Here is a 20,278-nt window from a genome sequence, read left to right as displayed (position 1 = left end):
GTAGCGCTCAAAAATGCCACGGCAACTCGACTGCGTCTATCGCTGAGGCTCGCAACTGCATACACGCTTGAGTAACGCACGCCCCCACCCGATGGTGTCCTGCCGAAAGAACAGACGCGATGAGAAGAATCCCCCTGAGCGTGGCTCAGTAAGCAAAGTTTCGCAGAACGAGTCACTCGCAAGGATCCAGGTGACGGTCGCCTCTTGACACTGGCGCAATTGTTTCTTGCATCACTGAGTGTATGCCATTCCAGAGACTATCCGCTCGTCTGGTTGCGAAACTCTGTCGCTATTAAGACGCCACGTTCGGGCATTTCAACCTAATCACACACGGAGATCACTGACGTGAGCAGCTTGAGCCGAGATGGTGCTGGATCACCTCTCCAGCCTCTTGTATGTCCCGTGTATCTGCAGGACTGGTATCGGGCTGGGCTCCTCGTCCCCCAGCAAGCGCCGTTGTGACGATTCTAAAGATGGAGAAACTCCCAGTGACGCCGGGCCTCCGTCGGGCCTGTTTGGCGGCAGGACGAGTTGTGTCTGTCTCGTCCGGGCACCGATTATGCCTCTTCTGTCTGTGGAGAAAGGCCCATCGATACTCTTTCGTCCTTTCAAAAGCCCACTGAAAGGACATCAACCAGGTACGTGGAACGCCGCGTTCGAGTGGCAACCAGCCGTGCGAAAAGGTCTTACCCGAACTGACTGGATCAGTAAGGGACGCAACTTGATTGAAAATCTTTTCTAAATAAGCCGCAGGATCTGTGCTCCGTGAATCACAAGTCATGTCTATCGTGCTGACCTGCAAAAGGTTCCTCTCCTGAACCACACACAACGACACGATTTCTCTTATCACCTTTCTGTCTATCGCTCCGAGTGTCTTTCTCTTGCCCGCGACTGTAGCGGAAAATACTGTACTGTTCCCATCCACACAAAGTCCTCGTTCCTCCGCTGCTCCTCAGTTGCCAGGTTCTCGCAGGACAAATTTGCTCTTCGTTCTTGTTTTTTCTTGACACTGCTCGGTCGCTCTGCCCGGCTGCACTGTTTGTTAGGAGTCAGCGAAGAGTCCCTTCGGAAAACGCTGGGTGTGAGGCTGAAAAGGTCCTCGGCATTTGCAGTGGCTTCCAAGCAGTTCAAGAGCCCCCCCCCCGCTCCCACATCTCAAGCGCTACCTGAGGCGAATCCCCTTGTTCTCTACATCCCCCCACCTGATCGACCTCATGAAAAAAAGGTTGAAGTCGACCCCATGCTCACGCGGTACGTGCACTGCTCGTTGCTCCGACAAAATCAAATTTACAGATAAAAACAGAACTTCATCGACGTTCGCATGTCCACGTACGTATATGTATCTATCATCTATAAGTGTACGTCTATGTAAATGCATATGTGTTTACATGTATATATATATGTATATTTGTGGGTCTCTGTAGGTGTGTCTTTCTGCGTTTTTCGTTTGCGTGAGGTATCATGCTCGGTTTCTTTTCTGTGTGATTGCTTCTTTAGGTGGCTGCGCGAGCACCAGCGACAAGGCGTGAAGTTCATGTTTGATTGTTTGATGGGTCTGAAGGAGTTTCAGGGAGAAGGGTGCATCCTGGCAGACGACATGGGTCTGGGAAAAACTCTGCAGAGCATCACCATTCTCTGGACGCTTCTGGAACAAAACATTGAGGGCACACAACCGGGTAAATGCAGGCAAAGACAACTAGGAAGCGACGGGAACCACGCACTTATCACGCGCCAAAAGAGAGACGCACCATCGCCGGGAGAACCCCGAACCCGTTTGCCCTTTTTGTTTCCATCAAAACAGTACGCACGAGACACTCCAGGGGAACTCGGTCTTCCTGTGGATTCTTTTCATTCCTCCTGACTTTCTGTTTTGGGTCCCTTTCTTGCCCTTTACTTCCGCCTCTGTCGTCAGCCGTCCGCCGAGCAGTCGTCGTTTGTCCGGCCTCTCTGGTGAACAACTGGGCGGCAGAAATTCAAAAGTGGCTCCAAGGGCGCTGCGGCTGCACGCCTGTGGCTGACAACTGCAAGGAGAAAGTTGTCTCCAAATTCGAGGGCTTCAAGTACGACCGACAGGTGAGGTTCGTTTATGTTTATGGCGGCATCTTGTAGACAAAAGGCTTCAGAAACGGCGTGACATTACAACTGCTACGTTGATTCTACATCGGCGGCGCTGAACGCGTGAGAAAGAACACATTCGAACCTGGTGTATTTAATGCCGGAGAAGAACTGAAAGGTCATAAGGGGTCACAAGACGTCGCTATTCAGAGTACCCGACGACTTCCTCTGTTCTTTCTGGTGGCCTTCTTCCTTTGTTTTCTTTCTCGCCGACGGACGCCTCCAGTCAGTTCTCTCTTCTCCTGTCTTCGTTCTGCGTTTCCTCGTCTCTTTCTCAGCTGTCGCATCTTTCTCTTCTCTTTGACCCTCTCGATTTTTTGCTGGCGTCCAGCAGTCTTTCGCATCTCTTTTTCGTTGCCTGCGCCTCTCAACTGCGACCTTGGCCGGTCTCAGCCCCGCTGTCTCTCTCTCAACGCACGTCTGTACGCCATTTGTAGACCAAATGCAGAAGATAGAGTATTTCCATTTTGCACAAGATCCCACATGGAGACACGTGCTTAGGCAGTGGAACCTGTCTCCTTTCTTCTCTCATCCATCGTTTCGTTTCTGATCTCTCTTTGTCCCTGCCCCTTCAGTCCCGGATTTTGATTGCGAGCTACGAGACCTTCCGGATGCATGTTCACCGCCTCGAAGGCGTCCCGATCGACATGGTTGTCTGCGACGAGGCACATCGTCTGAAAAATGACAAGACAAAGACCTCTTTGGCAATCATCGAGTTGCCTGCAAAGAAGCGGCTGCTTCTCAGTGGAACTCCGATTCAGAACGACCTCGACGAATTTTTCGCTCTCGTTTCCCTCTGCAATCCGAATGTAGTTGGTGAGTCGCTGGGGCGAAAGAACTCGAGCTTTTACATGTGGTGCGGTGTCTCAGGAGTTAAAATTAGGCGCGCGCATTCAGAGTCAGCTGAAGAATCCGGCAAGACAAAGAGCGCGAAAAGAGAAAACACTTTTTTCGTAACAAGCACTCCTTGAAAAGAACAACCGACTCAGAACGAGGCTGTACAATACTCGGATCTTCCTGAATACTGTAGATGTGAAGGCTCCTGTGCAAGCTACATATGCGTTAGATGGTAGATTTTCTGCCGCCTTCAAGCTAACTTCCGAATCGAATCTGTGCTTGTAGAAAAAAATTAACACTCTCACAAACGAGAAAACTTCGTGTAGAAGGTTCAGACTGCTCCTTTCTCTCTCGCCGTCGCTGTTTGCGTGTTCCTCGGTCTCGTCCTCTTTCTGTCCTCTCCAGTGGCCGAGTCGTTCTGCACTTGAGCGCCAGTCTCCTTTCTAAGCAGAAGAAGCTTCACATTTTGGTGCCTCTTCAATACCGGATTCCGGAAGAACGCGGTGTATGCTCTTGAGACCAGTTTCAGCTAGTTTGCGCTCAGAATCCATCACTCGGCGACGAATGATGGTATCCCTTTCCTCTTCGTCTCCGTTTTCATCAGACACACAGAGCGAAACTGTAGGCGGCTAGAAGCCACAAGTCGTCTGTCGAGAAAAGCGAGTAAAAATGTCGAATTCCAGTGTCTCACGGCGGGAAGGTTACCCCGCATCGGTTATGTTCCATACGACATTCATATCGATCACCATTATCACTCGTGTTTAGAGCGACAGGAAACGCCTTTTCAGATGCGAGCCTGGTCAGGACCACCGTCCTGAGAGTCCTCGTCTCTGAGACAGGTCGAGTTACGAGCGTTTTCTCGGGCATCCGTCGAATCCATCGTTTTTGTCTCTCTTTTACTTCTCTCTGGGATCCAGGAGATGCCCACACTTTTCGAAGGCGATACGCGAATCCAATTCTGGTTGGACGAGAACCTGACGCGACAGAAGACCAGCAGCAACTTGCGGCAGAGAGGCTGACGGAGCTTTCGTCGCTGACCAACTTGTTTATTCTTCGTCGAACGAATTCTCTCCTCGCGAAAGTCCTTCCTCCCAAAGTTGTTCTCGTACGCCTTCTACGAACAAGACGCGACCAAATCTGCCTTTCGTTCAGCCACACGCTTCTTCTCCCCTTGAGGATGATCTCAGAGTTCCACCAGCCGAAGAAAAGATTGACTGCCTTCAACACGAGCTGGGCTACTCTTCTCTCAGCAGAAAGTTTTCCTCGTCCTTTAAAGGAAGCTGTGTTCGGCGCTCTTCGTCGAATACGGAAAACGACACCTATGCATGCAAAACCAGAAAGTCTGTGTCCTGCTCTTCTTCCTGAGCCTGAGCATATTTCCACATCTATCCAATTATAAATATATATATACATATATATATGAGCATATATGTCAATGCATATGAATGTGTAATTATGTCTTGACGCCACTTGTTTTCGGCATGTGCGTATCTTCAGCGATCAGTAAAGCGATGGTTCACGGCGAGAGTGTCTTTGTGTTTCCCCTTTTTCTGCGGTGTTTAGAATGTTTTTTGTCGCCTGACGCCTCTTCAGAAGGAGTTCTACCGGTCCTTCCTCAGCTCGAAAAGGTACGGAAGTCTACACAGCACCATGTTGTCCGTTTCTCTCGTGCTTCTCGCTGCTGGAGAAACCGGAGTGTTTCTTCTGACTTTGTTTTTGCGGGAGCTGCACATTTGACTCTCTTCGCACTCCCATTCGGCTTCATCTGCTCTCTCCTCTCAATTCCATGCTTGAACCTCGTTTTCTCTCTCGGCCCTCGAGTTGGCTGTGAAAGCGTCGCTCCGAACAGGACGAACTGCGTTCTCTCGCGTGTCTCGTCTCCCCACAGTTCCGTTCCTGCGCGACTCTTTTCTCTCGGATATCTTGCACCGCTTCTCGTCGCTTTCCTTGTTTGTACGTCGTTCTCCTCGCCACGTTCGCCCCGGGAGTCGTAGTCGCGGGATTCACTGAGCTGCGCGTGTGTAACTCGCGAGTTGCCTGTATCGGCCACTGCAGTGCCGAGCAGCTGAGAGACGCGTACAAAGCAACTCGGAGGATCTCTGCGCGCCTGATGCTCAGCTGTCGGAAGATGTTCACGGCGGAGGCAGAAGGGAAGGGTGGCTTCACAGGGCGCGTGCTGTCGAGCATTCAGGGACTCATGAAGCTCTGCAACCATCCGTCGCTGGTGAAGTCCCAAGCGCAAATGCTCCAGGTAGTTCCCGAGTCAGGAAACAAATGAGAGGCAAATCGGACGAAAAGGAAGGGGAGAAAACCAACGAAAAATAAGAGGCGACACGGAAGGTACAAAGGAGAGGTAAAATCTTAAGGCAAGAAGAAGGGAAAACTCAAGAAAAAACTGGTGGAAAATACAGTCCATGGAGTACGGAGAAAACCCAGGAACACAGGTGAGGTCCCCAACCAAGGCAAGTTCAGATCCACTGCGTCAGCAGATTGCCTTGAGATAAAAGTAAAACTCGAATCTGCAATCGAAGAACAACAACGAAGGCGCCGCCACCTGTAGAGTTTTCACAAGCGTCCTCATGTCCAGCTTCCCACCGCTGCGGAGTAAAAAAGTAATATCCAGCGCATGCTTGAAAACTGGCCACCTGTATAAAAGATGCACAGATATTTGCCATCTGCAGACATCTGAGTAGAAAGATACAAACGTGTCTGTCTACTTGCAAACGGATGAGTCGCGAGTTGTACTTGATCTGTCCTTTCCTGCAGTTCTTTTCTCGATGTTCATTGGTATTCTGGTTGACTATGCATGCTTTCCTTTTCTCGCGGTTTCTTCAGGGATTTGAAAAATGTGAAAAATACTTCAGCGAACTCGACCTCGAAGGCCAGAAGGCACGCTCAAGGATGGTCCGCACTGAAATCTCCGGGAAGCTTCTGCTTCTTGCTAGGTCGGTCACTCTCTTCGTCTATTCCTCTACTCTCATTCTTTCCCTCGCACTCCCTGCGTTTGCTTCAGTCGCTCCTTGTCCTCCTTTTTCTTCCTGTTCTCCATCGTCTCCTCCTCTGTGTGCTTCTCCCGCGACTTCTCCTTGCTCTCCGTCTTCTTGACCTCATCCTCTTTCTTCTCCTCCCTCGATTGTTTCTCGTCTTTTTATTCCTCGAGTTTTTTACTCTCTTCTCTCTTCTCCTTTCGTCTCTGTCTTCCTCTCTTGCTTCTTCTTCTTCGCTGGGGCATTTCCTGTTGTCGTCCTCGTCAGTTTATTCTCTTGCTTTTCTGTTTTCTCTCTGCCATGAATGGGTTTTGCAGTGCATGATGCGTACACTGTTGCTGCTCATTTCCAGTTCGTCTCTCGACGTCGCATCCTTCAGAGCGGCCTGCATGTTTCTTCCTGCCGTGCATCGCTTCTCTATGCGCCTGCGCCCCGCGTGCGCCTCTCTCTTCGCAGGCTCCTCGACGTCATCAGAACCACCACAAATGATAAAATCGTCCTCATCAGCAATTACACACAAACTCTCGACTTGTTCGACCGCATGTGCCGCGACTGTGGCTACCCAGTCATGCGTCTCGATGGACAGACTTCCATCAAAAAGCGTCATGCGATGATCACGGTCAGAAAACGAGAAGCAGGCCAAAACGCAGACACGCTGAATTGAGTTTCTCCACCTTCATAGACACACACATACCTACACGCATACATGCAAAAACGCAGTCGTACACATTTATTCATATCTGTCCCTAAATAGTCGATATCCATATACTTATGTGGATGCGCATGTACTTGCATGTGAACGGACGAATGCATACCGGCCTGCATGTCTGGGCAACTGCATGCACGTCGAGGTTCGACAGGAGCTAGACCGACGTCTGCGTGTGTCCTTGTCCTGTTCTCCATCTTTTTTTTCGTTTGTGGATCTATCCTGAGTTCATTCTCTTCTTCCAGTTCTTTCTTTTGCTGTTCGACGCAGTCGTGCCTACACGCAAACCCACACACAAATACACACACACGCATGTACGCACTCGAATTCCTCTACACTAATATATACATATACATATATATATATATATATATATATATATGTATATATGTATATATGTATGTATATATGTAGGAGTCTGTGTCAAGTGCTGTATAAGCTGTTTTGGGGGAGAGTTGAAGGCGAGTTTACCTTTCCTTAGGTGTCTGTGCACGCATGTGTTTTACATGCCCTTTTCTTCAGAAGTTCAATGATCCTATGAATCCTCACAGCTTCGTTTTCCTTTTGTCGAGCAAAGCCGGAGGATGCGGAGTGAACTTGATCGGCGCAAATCGACTGGTGCTCTTTGACCCTGATTGGAATCCTGCGAATGATAAACAGGTTCGTCCTGTGTCCTGTTTTTCTTGCGTTTCTTTTCCTCGTGCCTTTCGCTGCCTCGTTTGCTTCTATTTTCTTCTTTCTCCACAATCGTCAGTTTCTTTCGGAGTTCTTGTTCTCCACCCTTCTCTCTGTTCCTCGTCGCTGCCGTCACATCGGTCCCCACGCAATTCCTTCGTTTTCCGTCCCCCTCCTTTTCCGACTTTATCTCCTTTCGCACGTTTTCTTCGTCTTCTTGGCTGCCTCGTTTTCGCCGCTGTTCCACCTTCGCTTCCCCCGCTCCCTCCTCTCTGCGTTTCGTGTCAGGCACTTGCGCGCGTGTGGAGAGATGGCCAGAAGAAGTCCTGCTACATTTATCGTTTCTTCAGCACCGGAACGATTGAAGAAAAAATCTACCAAGTTCGTCTGTGTGCCCCGGAGAAGGTTTCTCCGCGTTTTTGAAAAATTCAAACCACGTCATTTTCTGTATTCTCTAAAGCACATCGAAACGCATCTCCATGCATACACGCATACATACATATATATATATATATATACACGGGCAACTCTTGACATGTTTATACATTTATGTGTATATGTAGATATATTTGCATGCTTACTTGTAGCTGTCAACAGGTGTCCAAAACATATATATATATATAAATATATAAATATATAAATGTATATATATAAATGTATGCGCATATGGGAGTCTCTATGCATGTTTGTATAGATGTGTTTTGAAACAAATATGTAGGTGTCAACAAACCTCCAGTGCATTTATACTCAGGTATATATATATATATATATATATTTACATATGTATATATATGTATATAAACATATATGTATTTGTGGATATTCTGTGTACATGCGTGTGCGCATTCACAGATGTGTGTCAGTACAAACTTGTGCGTCTCAGGAGCTGTCCACGTGGAATTGCATGCACAGAATTGTGGTCTATTTCTGGGAGAGAAACGGCGATTTCAAAGCAGGTGCCGAGTGAAACACGGTTTCTGTTTTTTGTTGGTTCAGCGCCAGATCTGCAAAGACGGCCTGAGTGCGATGCTCGTCAGCGACGGGGAGAATCAAATCAAAGACAGGTCAGCGCAGGCGTGCTACGAAAGCATGCAAGTTTTATGTCTGTCTGTCTTCCTCTCCTCTCTTCAGGTGCACCAGCTCTGTCGCGTTTTCCCTGACCAAGTTAAGAAACCTGCAGGAAGAATAGTCGTGCAGACAGCGTCGATGTGAAGCTCAACAGTTGCATGCACGCTGTCCGGTGTGGTGCTCACTTTTTTTTGAGTAGTCTTCTGATGTTTTCACACGACTTCTGCATATTGAGTTCTTGGTGGCCTGACGCCTCCTGCTGCAGTCTTGCATGCGTGTCTTCTCGGTGTCTGTGCTGAAGGAGAAGTCTTTCATGGAGGTCAATCGTGCGAGTCAAGAGAGAAGCAGCCGACAGCCAAGCACGTTGTTCGTTTCATAACAGGAAAACTCGTATTCCTCAAATGTGGAGCGTATCAACTCTACGTCCTGTCGAATTTTCATTCCAGAAATCTATTTATGTTGGTCTCGCCTTTGAGTGCATGCGTCGGTCTGCATCTTTTCTTTCTTCATGTCTTTGTTCTTCCCTCGCTCTTCCCACACGCTTCGTTCAGTTTGTCTACCGAGTTGGTGAAAGATCTGTTTCGCCTGAGAGAAGACACTCTGTCGGATACGCACGACATGCTCGAGTGTAGACGCTGTGGTTGCCGCGCGGCTGGCCAGGATGTTGAAAGTAAGAAAAGGAGAAACGCAGCTTCCTTCTTTCGAGGTCCCTCTCTCTTCGTCCCAGAACTATGTCAGCACTTCTCTGTATCTACGCCTCTGGGCAGTGTCTCGTGTCTCCTCTGCTTCTCTGCCCTTTCGCCTTCCTTTCTTCTCTCGCTCGCATCTCCGTTCCCTGGCCTTCGGTCCTGCAGTCTCATTCTCGCTTCTTCTGTGGCCTCTGGGGTCGACGCGCGTCTCCACGAGGTGTGCCTTCAGCTCGGCCGGGCAGGCCAAGGTCAGGTTGTTCTCTCGTGCTTTTGCCTGGGAGGCGGTGAAGTATCTTGCGCGCTATATATCCAGCGTTGAAGGCGAGTGTTTGCTGCGGTTTCATCTAGCCGAAAGCCAGGCTTTGTTTTGCCGTTGGCAGACGAAGGCGAAAACGAGAGGCGCGAGGCGAAGAGAAGAGAGACGGAAGAAGAGATGCTGGGCTCCGTCCCCCAACTTGACGAGGATTTTGACGAGGACGGTACGACCGAAATCCAGAGAGCAACCGGAAAAAAGATCTTCTACGCAGCACCAGGTCGCAAACGCGTACATGGCGTAGATAGAAAAAGCGATCTAGATGCTTGCTCCTCTCTCACTGGGCGTCTTCTGTCTCTCCAATCGAATACCTCCGTACGCTCCCACTGTTTTCCTTTTCTTCTACTCCCCTCTCCGCTGTTCCCAGCTTCTTTCTACTTTCTCTGCTTCTCTCTTAGTTTCCCCTTCCACGATATGTTCTTCTTCCGACTGCAGATCTGGTGACCTGGGCGCACCACCGAGACCTGGCGAGTGTGCCTGATCCTTGCCTTCGGCAGGCGGCGCTCGCCTGCGTCGATCCTCTCGCGTGTGACAGGGAAGATGAAGAAATGATTTCTTCTGAGCAGCCTATCAGTTTCGTTATGTCCTGTCGTATCGAGTTCAAGGACGAGGGGAAACCCCAGGTAAAGACTCCGGGGAGTCTAGAAGAAACAGAGAAAAACAGGTTCGATGTCCCAAAGCGGCAAGCTTATTCCCCCCCTTGGTTCACAGTCGAGGAAACCGAAGACCGGTTTTAAGCTCGACAAGCAACTGAGTTTGCCAAGCTTGTGCACCTTGTCCAAACCGGATGAAAACAAAGCAAAGTGCTTGAGTTTGGTTCTCCAGTATCCTGCGCACTTAACTTTAATCCCCGTCAACTGTACTGTCGGCCGCTAGCCTCAGTCTCCAAGTTCCTCTTTACCTACGACTGTGCGGAGCGAATCAAGCCTTCAGGGAAAGCACTCGATGTTCTGTTCCAAGTCCCCGCGGTGAAGACAGAGTCCGATTTTGTGTTGGCGTGCATTTATTCCTTTCCTTAGACCTTTTCTGTTAGTTCTTTTTCTTTGATGTTCTTTTTCTTTTGTCAGTCGCCTGCGGCTGCGGCACCGGTTTGCGGGAAGAGTTCTGCTGAGGCTTCTCCGTGTGGGGAAACTCTCTCGGCGCGTGCGCCGGCGTCCCCGGTCGCTCTCTCTGAGGGGCTGTCGAAGAAAAGGAAACTAGCAGATTCAGAAGAAGACGAGGAGTTTGTCGTTTGCGTCGACGAAACGTCGAGTGAGGAAGAGTGAAAAGGCCGCGGGGCTTCGAAGCGCACAACAACCAGAGAGAAGAACGCGAAACTGACGCGCTCTGAGCCGACGCAGCGACGACAGCAAGAGCGACGAGATGCATCATTTTCTCTCTTCGTTCGCCGTGTCTCGGACCCTTTTTCTCGAATTCTCTCTTCCTTAAAAAGCACAAGTTTTCTCTCTTCTTTTTTTGTTCCTGCACTCTTTGTCGGCCTTGATTCTGAAGCTCTGCTTCTCCGACATATTCCTCTGTACAGTATATATATATATATATATATGTATACGTATATATATGTTTGTTTATGTAACATGAATGAGGATGCGTTTGGCAATGCTTCTTTGTCCCGTTTGCCTTTTTCTGTTGTTGGCTGCAAACCGAAGGCGATTTGACGCATACCGCCTGCTTAAGAAACTCGACTTCTTCCCGACATTAAAGAGCACGAGCTGGCTGGCTCTCGCGTGGATTTACACTACTTTTTTATATATTTTGTTTTCCGTTTTAAAGTTTTAAGTTTTTATCACTCGGTGTAGTTCTCAGATATTAGAAAAACCAGAAGCATCGTGTGCATTCGCTTGCTTTCAGCATCTTGTTAGAATAGTAGCACAGAGTGGAAACCAGGATGCTGCACGCTACTGTCGTTGTCGCGTCTCTGCAGGCAACTCTCTGTCTCGCCTTTTCGCGGGACTGCAGCTTTAGTAACGCTTTTTCCGGGGCCGAGTGGCCATCGTTCACAGTTAAGGCGACTGGGGCGTCTTCTGCTCGGTAAAGAAGCTCGAGGGACGTGGAAACGCTGTATGCCAGAAAGCACGCTCAACTGCGTTGAGTTTAGAGTCAGAACGCCGCGCCGCCGCATGCACCCCTTCAGTTTCGCTACTGGGTGTCGAGATCTCTAACTGCTCCGGTACAGTGCGAGTTCCTCTGAAAGCTTGTATCTTTTGTGTCGTCGGACCACCGCAGTGTTCCTGTTCAAAAACGATTCCAGTTTTCACGGTTTCACTACATGAGCACCTCAGCATACACAAAACTTACACACTGGACTGGCGAGTGTGGAACTAGAGGCGTACGCATATTCTGGCTTCTTCCTGCGGCGCCCGCGTGAGTCATCGCCCCTGCAGGATAGAGCCTCTGCCTCTGCACCTCTGCTAAAGGCCTTGAGGCCCAGGGCGCGCCTCAAGGAGGAACGAGGTTTTTCTTGGCCTCTTCCGAACAGCGAGTGATTTGTCCTAGATCTCCCCTTACTCGCGCGTTCCCATCTTCTGAGCTCTCTCCGAGGCGATTCGAAAAGAATGCACAGACTCGACTTTCAACAAGAAGAACCTTTGTTTTCTGTGGAATGCGGTTGAACGGAGGGTTCCCTTTGCGTGACCTTCGATCCGTTTCAGACGCGAAACAAAGGTGTAACGACTTTTGACACTATCTTCTAGAGATACGAAGCTTTCATTTGGACAACCGACAGCAGTTTCTAAGCTTTTAATCGCATGGAAAGGAGTCTTTTCAGGACTGAAACAAATTAAAAATCCTATGGGAGGCACGCGCACCAGACGCGAAAAGAAGAATCAGGTCGAATCCCAAAGACTCAAAAAGGGCAGCTCGTCGTTTCAAGTGCTAGGCGGTTGTCAAGAGGGGAAACCCCCCCCCCCCAGACATGCATTCACTTAGTGTCTGGACAAGCTTCTGCGAAAGTGTAGGGTGTCTCCGTGTCGAGTGTCTGCTGCGTAAGGCCTCCCGCCACCGGAGCCTCTGGGCGAGACTCGCTCTGCGGCGAGAAGAGTCGCTTGTGTGGAGACAGAAAAGGATTCATTAGTCCGCAGACACCAGAACAAACAGGAGGCGAGAAGTCCGAGGCAAATGTTGCTGGCAAAAAGCAGAACTCTCTCGCACAACAATTAGCTCGCTGCATGTCTTTCTCTTTCATGGTGACGCACGCCAGGGAGAAGGGAAGACCGTCTCCGCGGCCTCCTTGGCAACTGAGCACCTCTCCTTTGCAGTGCGTCTCTTCGCTCCCAAGCGAACCTTAAAACTCTCCATGGTCCCCTCTCCTCACTGCTTCAGGTTTCCTCCCTCGTGCGCGTTTCAAAACAGAGTTCACCCTCTTCTGCGTCGCGAAGCTGTGGCCGAGAAGAGTGTGTCTTCACTCTGCAGCGCTTTGCTCGTTCTCTACTCCTCCGTGTCTTCTGCGTCTTCGCTCTCGGCCTCCCGTTTCTCAGAGACGCCCGCGACGCGCGCGTCGATCGCCTCCAACTCTCTCTGAAGTTCTTGACGCCGAGCTTCGACGCGTGCAGCCTTCGTCGCCTGCAACTCCTTTGCTGCCGCCAGCTTCTCCTCCAGTGTCTTCATGCATGGCTCCAGATCTCCTTCACAGACAGGCGCCGCAACCTGGAAACCAACGCAGATCATCGGACGCCGCACTCACACGTGCAAAACGAGAGGGACGGAGACAGATTTACATGCAGATATAAACATATATATATATATATATATAAGTAGATACATATATAAGTAGATATATGTATAAGTAGATATATGTATAAGTATATATATATATATAATTATAAATATATATAGTATGATGTGGCAGAGTGCAGTTCGGTTTGTTGGCATGAAAGAAAGAGCACTGTGTGGGTCCCTGCGGTGCGGAAGGCCTTCCAGAGCGTCTGTCGCGGAAGCAGCTCCGTGTTTCGGATGAAGACACGGAGCGACTTCTGTCGGTTGCAGGCGAGAGCTCGACTGCCAAAGACAGACGAGGCGTCACCAGAGACCGCGAAGCGAGGTGCGAAGTTCTCGCGGTTCGTCGAAACAATTGTCGACTCTAAACGCTTGTTCCCGCCGTCTCGAGTCAAGTGAGAGGTGTCTCCGGACGCCTGCGACCCGATTCGAGGGATACGTACCCCGCACTGCTCAAAGTAGAGCAGCGTGCCGATGTCGTGTTTGATGTTCTTCGGCTTCGCCTTCTTCCCGCCTTCGGTCTTCTTCTTTCCACCCTTGGGCGCGAAGAAATACTCTTCCTCGCGCTGGCTCTTCGGCAAGAGCGCCATGCCGTCGCCCTTGGGCTGAACAGACACAGCATCATATTCCATCCCAAGCGTCAACTCGCGGAAGCAAACCGCGCAACACGCGACACAAGCAGAAAGACACGCCTATATGCATACATACATATATATATATATATAATTATGTATTTATACATACACATTTATATATATATTTTATTTATATATATATATATATATATATGAACATTTAGAGACATAAACACAGATACACATGCGATCAAATAAGCATCAATGCAAGTATGTTGAACCCACAATTGACGGCGTGGCTTTTCCGACACGAAAGGAATTTAAAAGCATTTTTCGACTCACCGCCTCGGGGGTCTTCTTCTGCTCAGTTCCGGGACTGCCGTCTTGGGTCTGGTTGTGTTCGTCCATGATTTTCTGGACGTACGCGATGGTCTGGGTGAGGAGAATCAACTCTCCATCGACAGGTTCCTCATCCACCATCTCCAGCTGTCTCTCCAAGTTTGCTCGCTCCTGCTCAATCTGACGACGCGCGCGCTCTTCCCTCATCTGTAGAGCGCGAGAAAACAGTGAAAACCTTTTCTTGGAAACCTTCCACCACTCTCAAAGAATCTCTAGAACTGCGAAGGTTCTTGAGATCGGCTTTGGAGCGTCAAAAGCACGCAAAAGGGCAAGACCGCGAGAAAAAGACTGGCAATCCCAGAGATGACACAGACAAGGGTACAGAGAGAACACCGAATCTCTTTTCTCAGAGCATGCACACAGTCACCGTCGCCCGGAGAAGGTCCGAGAGACTTAGAGCAGCGAGAGGCGGCCGGACGCCATGCAATGCGGGGGAGCAAAAAGGCTTGCGTTCTCGTCTCCGGTAAACCAAGGAAAATGGAAACGAATGAAAACTCACTTTCTCATTCCTCTCCTGTCGCTGCTGAGCAAGGAAGGCCTGGTACTTCCAGTTTTCCTTCTTATACTCGTCCTGAATCTCCCGACGCTGGAAGAGACACACAGAGATCAAAGGAAACGCGGAAGATGGTGCTTCAGAAACACACAACACACAAGAAACTGGCGAAAAACATTTCTAAGGACAGAGTTCAATTCACCTCGCGCATAACGGGACCGGGAATACACTTCAACGGATCATTCTTTCCTTTTTGGCATTTGACACTGCAGGCCTCCCGTCGCAGACGCCCTCCCCAACTCCGAGTGCCACCAGTGCACTCTGTTCGTTTGCTCGCGATATCGAGTACACTTGTGAACATGCGTCTACACAAAACCTACAGAAAAAAGTCCCCCCTGTGAAACTACACAGCTTAGAGTGCATTTCTCTGAGAGAGGAACATCTGCGCAACTCACTGCGTTCTTGCGGTGGATCCGAAGCGGGCGAATTCTCAGGCACATATACAGAGGACAAAGTCTATCATCGGACGCCGAGGATCGACTGCGATCCATACGTGACCCCTGCATGCAGAGCGTTTTCTCTCATAGTTGCTTACTTGTCTCACTGGATCACATGAGTTTTTTCGCTAGTCCTTTTTTCGTCGCTGTTTGATTCTTTTCTGCTCACCTTGATCATGTGTTCACTCATCTGCTTGGAGAGTCGGTCGCGCTCTTCGATCAGTTCGCGGCCGGGAGCAGTGGCCTCTTGTCGCTGTTTGACCAGAGCGAAATATTTTTCTTGCTCTTCACGTTTCAGCGCTCGCAGTTCCAGCAACTTGGTGCGTGCCTCGTCCAGCATCGCGCGCAGAGGATCTGAAAAAAGACTCAACTTCCATGACGATCGTGAACAAGATCTTGACACCTACATCGAGCGGGTAAATGCGTCCAGGTTTCACAAAGGAGGCGTTTCTCGTGAATCATGCATAAAATCCCAGACACGGAATTTCACGAAAAGACACGATCTCAACCACGAAAACTCCCTGCCGAAAACCTTACATAGATTAAAACATCCCACACAACACGCGGATCTCTCCACGCTATACAATGTACATCCATGTATATATATATATATATATACGTGTGTGTATGTATGTTGAAACTAGTGAAACCCCATGCAACAATTATACATATATATATATATATATATACGTAGCTGTATACACCTATACATATATATACGCACACACATATAGAGGTATGTATACTGGGGATACACTGTGTAGCGCCTTGCATCTGTGTGTGTGTGTGATTTTTCGTCGAAACGGGAGCGCAGTGTTTGCGGGTGCGTGCGGGAACTCAACGGCAGATGCGTACAGACGGAGGTTTCCTCGAAGGAGCTGGCGCCCGCCTCGAGACCTGCGAATTTGCCGACGAGAGGCTTGTTGTGTTTCAGCTGCTTGATTTGGTCGAGAAGTTTCTTCTCTTCCTTCAGAGTCAAGGTGCTCGTCATCATCGAATGTTCCAGGGCAGCGATCCGCTTGTCGATCTCCTCTGTCGAAGAGAAGCCCAGCTTTCGCTTCATGTCTTGGACGTTCTGCTTCTGCAAAAAAGGCAGACGCGAGCAGCAGGCAGCGGCGGGACATCCAGGCGAGTGTCGTCCACATGTCGCAGGTTCGCGTGTGATTCACACGATTCTCTGACAAGTTGTTCCATCCGTTTCCGTCCTCCACCTTGGAAGCAAAGACCTCCCCTGACGCGTTGTGTCTCCAGCTACCGCCGACAACGTGCCTTTCTCTCTATGTGACAACGGATATCACCACAATCATCCGACGCGCCCGTGTGTGTCTCGGCCCAAATACGCAGATCGAACTACGCAATCCGAGCAGACTATCCGCACAAGAAAGGAGGGCGGGAAAGATCACGAATGCGAACTGCGTGCATGCGCGACCTGGAGATTTGCACCGCCACTGGATGTGCCACTGGACTCAGCGGACTCCCCCTTGAATCTGTGTGTCGACGGAGTCACCGGAAACGCAGGACGACATGCCAAAAAAACAGCGGAGTTCCCACCATGTGGATCGAGTCTGTACGGTGCCTCGAGTTTGGAACTGACCATTTCCCAGCCTTCCTTCTGTCGGGAGTCGATCGCCTCAGTCAGCCTCTTTCTCTCTGCTTCGTACTTGTCCATTTGCGCCTGCAGCTCGTCCAGCCGCGAGCGCATTTCCTGCTTCTTCCGGTTGTATTCGTCTCGGCCGCCGACGACGGAAGTGATACGCTGCTGCAAGTCGTTCTGCATGCAGAGACAGAAAGCAACGAGAGACCGAAAGCTCTCGACGTCCAGCAACAGCGGACTCTGCTCCGCGATAAGGTAGACGAGCCTACACGGAGATGCCGATGGGGCAACGCTCGCGCGACTGAAGACTTCACGGTCTACGCGGCAGCCAGGCATTTCTCGACTCGAAACATGCACTTCTCGAAAGGCACGACTTTCAATCAGTGCCGGTACGTGGGATTCCACCTCGTAGCGAAAGAATGGAAATCAAAGCCGCTGAGTCGAGCAGAGATCCTGTGTAATATCTGGAATTGACGGCGCCCAGGAACCCGAGGGGAGCGTTGCTACGTGATGGAGAGAAATACGGAGAACGGACGAGCTTCTTCGGCCGGCTGGTCCAAAATAAAAAAACACAAAAAAGCACGGCTTCCAGTCAGCAACTCTCCTGCGGGGCTGAGGACCGGAGAAGCAGCAGCTAAAAACCTTACGATTTTCGCCTTCAACTCATCGATCGCTCTCGTTTCGGCCTCGATGCGGTCCTTGAATTCTTTGTCGTTCGGCTTCGGGACGGGAGCGAGTTTCTCCTTGTGGTCCTTCTTGCCCGCAGGGCTGGCTTTCTCCGTAGCGTTCGCCATTTTCTAAAACGGGAAATCTCACTGAGACGAGAGACGGAGGCTGCGGCCGCTGAAAAAAATCCTGAAAAGATCAACTGTTCTTCGTACACGAGAAACGCGCGACTGTTGAAGAAGAGGGCCTGGCGCCGCAGGAGCTCCGCTACAGCATTTTAGCCTCCCGAAAAAGACCTGAAGAAACAAGCAACGGCAGATGTTGGGGGCGGTGCAGATGTGCGAGGCGCTGCCACGAAGTGGGCTCGTGGCGAGTGTGTACATACACCGGGAAGACACACGGAACCTGGTTGTTGAGTTGCGTTGGCACCCCGTTCGTTTACCGATTCCGTGGATCCTCCAGACCTAAAAGTGAAACCGTGATACGCACGCGAAGAAGCGGAAGCGGTTGACAGGACAGATCTGCAGAAAGGCGCCGTTGCCGGCCACGAAAGGAGAAACGCCTTCCACTTCAACACCGCTCTTTGGGTTCGCCCAAGGCACGAGGTGAGCTTTCGAGATACAAGAAAGTGGACTGGTCTCAGGATATGTATATAGACAGGATGACGGAGTTCAGGTTGGTTCGAACACAAAGTCGAGCCTAACCCTAGTGAATTGTCCGAAAAAGTGTCCAAAGCCTCCACACAAACTCGGCACAAAACGGTAAGACCCTTTTCCCCTCCACACTGAGACGTCAGAAGAAATGGCCGCCGGAAGCTTTGGAAACAAAAAGACGGCAGACACTGGAGTGCGACAGAGTGGTCCGCAGATTTACTCCCGAGAATTCCAATCCTCCGTCGACGAAGTCAAGAAAGGGCACACGAGAAATCGGAAGAAGCAGATACATGAGAGGAGTGCCTATAATGCGGATGTGCAGTCCCTGCAGACGCGGTTGAGCTGTGAAAGCTCGCGTATTATCCAAGAGGGCTTTCGCCACCTTCCGTGGGCATTTCCTCAAAGTGACTGACTTCCCCGGGAACTACGTGACTGGAGAGGTCGACATCGCAGAGTTTCACCACCGAATGCACCTTTCTGCATTTCCTTGAAGGTCCACAATTTACTGATAGAAGTTTTCTCCCGTACGGCAGAGGAGTTGTGTGTTCAAAAAGCGAAACCGCTGGCGAGTACCACAGTTCCCGACCGTGCAAGGACGCTCTCTTCAGGAAATCGTCAAAAATGGAGGGTACGGAAAGGCAGAAACCAGCACTCGCAGGCACTTCCCCGCAATTGTGTTTCAGCCATCAAGACAAGGATCGTGGATCGCAGCAAGGGTGTACGGAAGTCGAAGAGAAGTGTTAGCGACTTGGAACGCACACACAAGTGCGTTTTCCGTCACGGAAGAAAATGTTTTTTGCGCGCCACCGGAGAGAAAAAAGAGACGTACCTGCAGGGTTGTAGACGTGGAGGCGGAGGCTTTCGCGGAAAAGACGCATTTATTTAGAAACAGACTTGGCAGGAAGGAGAGATAAACTCGCGAAACGAACACGGCACGGGAGACAGGTCTTGGGGGGAGGAGTTGTCAAAAGCGGAAACGAAGGGGCAGTTGCTGCGAGGGGGACTGTCCGAAGCGACGGGGTAGCTTCTCCAGACTCCTCCAGAAAAGATTCGTGTCTGCGGAGCCGGTTGTATCGCAGTTTGCCGAGAAAAAAAACTCGGAAAGAAAGCAGAAGTGGGGGTGCAATCGGCGCAAGGAATATACGGTGCAGAGACACCGGCGCCAGACCAGGCACAGCGCTGAGCTTCCACCTCTCGTGTTTGCTTAGAGGGGGGAAAACTTTTCCGCCTTTCGACGCCCTCTCGCAAGCGCGTTGCTGCGCTCGCAGCGACCCGCGACCTGGTCCGAAACGTAACCGGAGATCGTCTAATACAAGAAAAGTGGAAGATAGAGGAAGAAGACGGACAGTAGCCGTGGCAGAATGTGACACCTTTCATATGCTCTGTCATTGTTTTACACCTACAATTTACGTGGTTATAGCAACCCCGCAGGTCGAGATGTGGCGCGACTGAATCGCGCATTTAGCGCTTTGCAAGACTTGCAGTGGGGAACGAGGCCGGGCACAAAGTGCGGTCACTCCCAGAGTTTCTCGTTCCCCTTTTTTACCCCCTGCACCGTCGGGGTATTGAATCCCCGTGGAGCTGACCTCGGCAAAAGCATCCACTTCTCTCCAAAATACCCATAGACACAAAAAACGCAGGGAAAAATGGAACAAAACTTCGCAACAGCCAAGGGGTAAAAAAGACTGCTCTTATAGAAAAGTTCAACAGTTTCGCTGCCTTACTACACCCCCCTCCTAATGTTTAGCGAAACAACCAAGCTGTCCAGAGAAGGAAAGCGACACGAGACTACGGACTCTCTAAGTACACCACAGCAGAAAAACTAGGGGGTGGAACAACAGGGGGACATTCTCCAGATACATCGATAGAATCGACTCTCTGACGTGTGCAGCTTTTCCGCCAGTGCCTTCTCTGCTGAATCTCATCTGTCGTTGTGTATGTGTACAAGCGCACAAATCCCTTTCTCAGTGATGAAGGAACCACGGCCAAAAGTGAGGCACCAAGGAACACCAGGCATGCTGGATGTGTTCCTGTTCTCCTGAGAGTGGCAAGGAACAACAGCGCCGTTGTTACTTTTGCCTCTACAGCCACAACATAACAACGGATGCCCTGCAAGACAGCACACAGAATATTAGGTACTGCTTTTTTATTCTCTGAATATCAGGAAATCTCTTCTCGTTCCTCGCTTCCGTGTGGAGAAAGGATAACCGGAGTGGCCGTCGGACAGAAGATAGGTGTCACCGTCCGCTGACAACAGAGGCAGACTTCGATAGGTCACTGCAGGGCTTCGCGTCAGAAAA

General features: G+C 50.3%; 2 protein-coding genes across 2 annotated transcripts; one reads left to right on the top strand and one right to left on the bottom strand.

The window, feature by feature from the left end:
• Nucleotides 1–119: 119 nt before the first annotated feature.
• On the top strand, nucleotides 120–10,655 carry RAD54 (SWI2/SNF2-containing protein RAD54; the record flags this gene model as incomplete). The annotated part of the gene is made up of 18 exons (XM_018780327.1): nucleotides 120–148; nucleotides 415–638; nucleotides 1,047–1,251; nucleotides 1,498–1,676; nucleotides 1,913–2,073; nucleotides 2,691–2,931; nucleotides 3,870–4,057; nucleotides 4,516–4,580; nucleotides 5,071–5,203; nucleotides 5,788–5,897; nucleotides 6,396–6,558; nucleotides 7,168–7,305; nucleotides 7,609–7,701; nucleotides 8,317–8,384; nucleotides 8,940–9,058; nucleotides 9,458–9,556; nucleotides 9,826–10,013; nucleotides 10,458–10,655. 18 exons carry the CDS (start codon nucleotides 120–122, stop codon nucleotides 10,653–10,655), a joined length of 2,601 nt encoding a protein of 866 aa, XP_018636815.1.
• Nucleotides 10,656–12,115: 1,460 nt separating this feature from the next.
• TGME49_232440 (Brf1p family coiled coil protein) lies at nucleotides 12,116–19,118 on the bottom strand. Its single transcript, XM_002368073.2, has 9 exons — nucleotides 18,808–19,118; nucleotides 17,307–17,621; nucleotides 16,660–16,836; nucleotides 15,921–16,146; nucleotides 15,235–15,419; nucleotides 14,575–14,661; nucleotides 14,019–14,222; nucleotides 13,545–13,706; nucleotides 12,116–13,032 (listed from the first exon to the last, which is right to left on the bottom strand). Exons 2-9 carry the CDS (start codon nucleotides 17,451–17,453, stop codon nucleotides 12,814–12,816), a joined length of 1,407 nt encoding a protein of 468 aa, XP_002368114.1. The 5' UTR covers nucleotides 17,454–17,621; nucleotides 18,808–19,118; the 3' UTR covers nucleotides 12,116–12,813.
• Nucleotides 19,119–20,278: the final 1,160 nt, after the last annotated feature.

The sequence above is a fragment of the Toxoplasma gondii genome, chromosome VIII, assembly GCF_000006565.2.
Source record: "Toxoplasma gondii ME49 chromosome VIII, whole genome shotgun sequence".
Taxonomy (NCBI): Eukaryota; Apicomplexa; class Conoidasida; order Eucoccidiorida; family Sarcocystidae; genus Toxoplasma; species Toxoplasma gondii.
The sequence above is the reverse complement of the archived record's forward strand: the minus strand, read 5'-3'. Positions and strand labels throughout refer to the sequence as shown.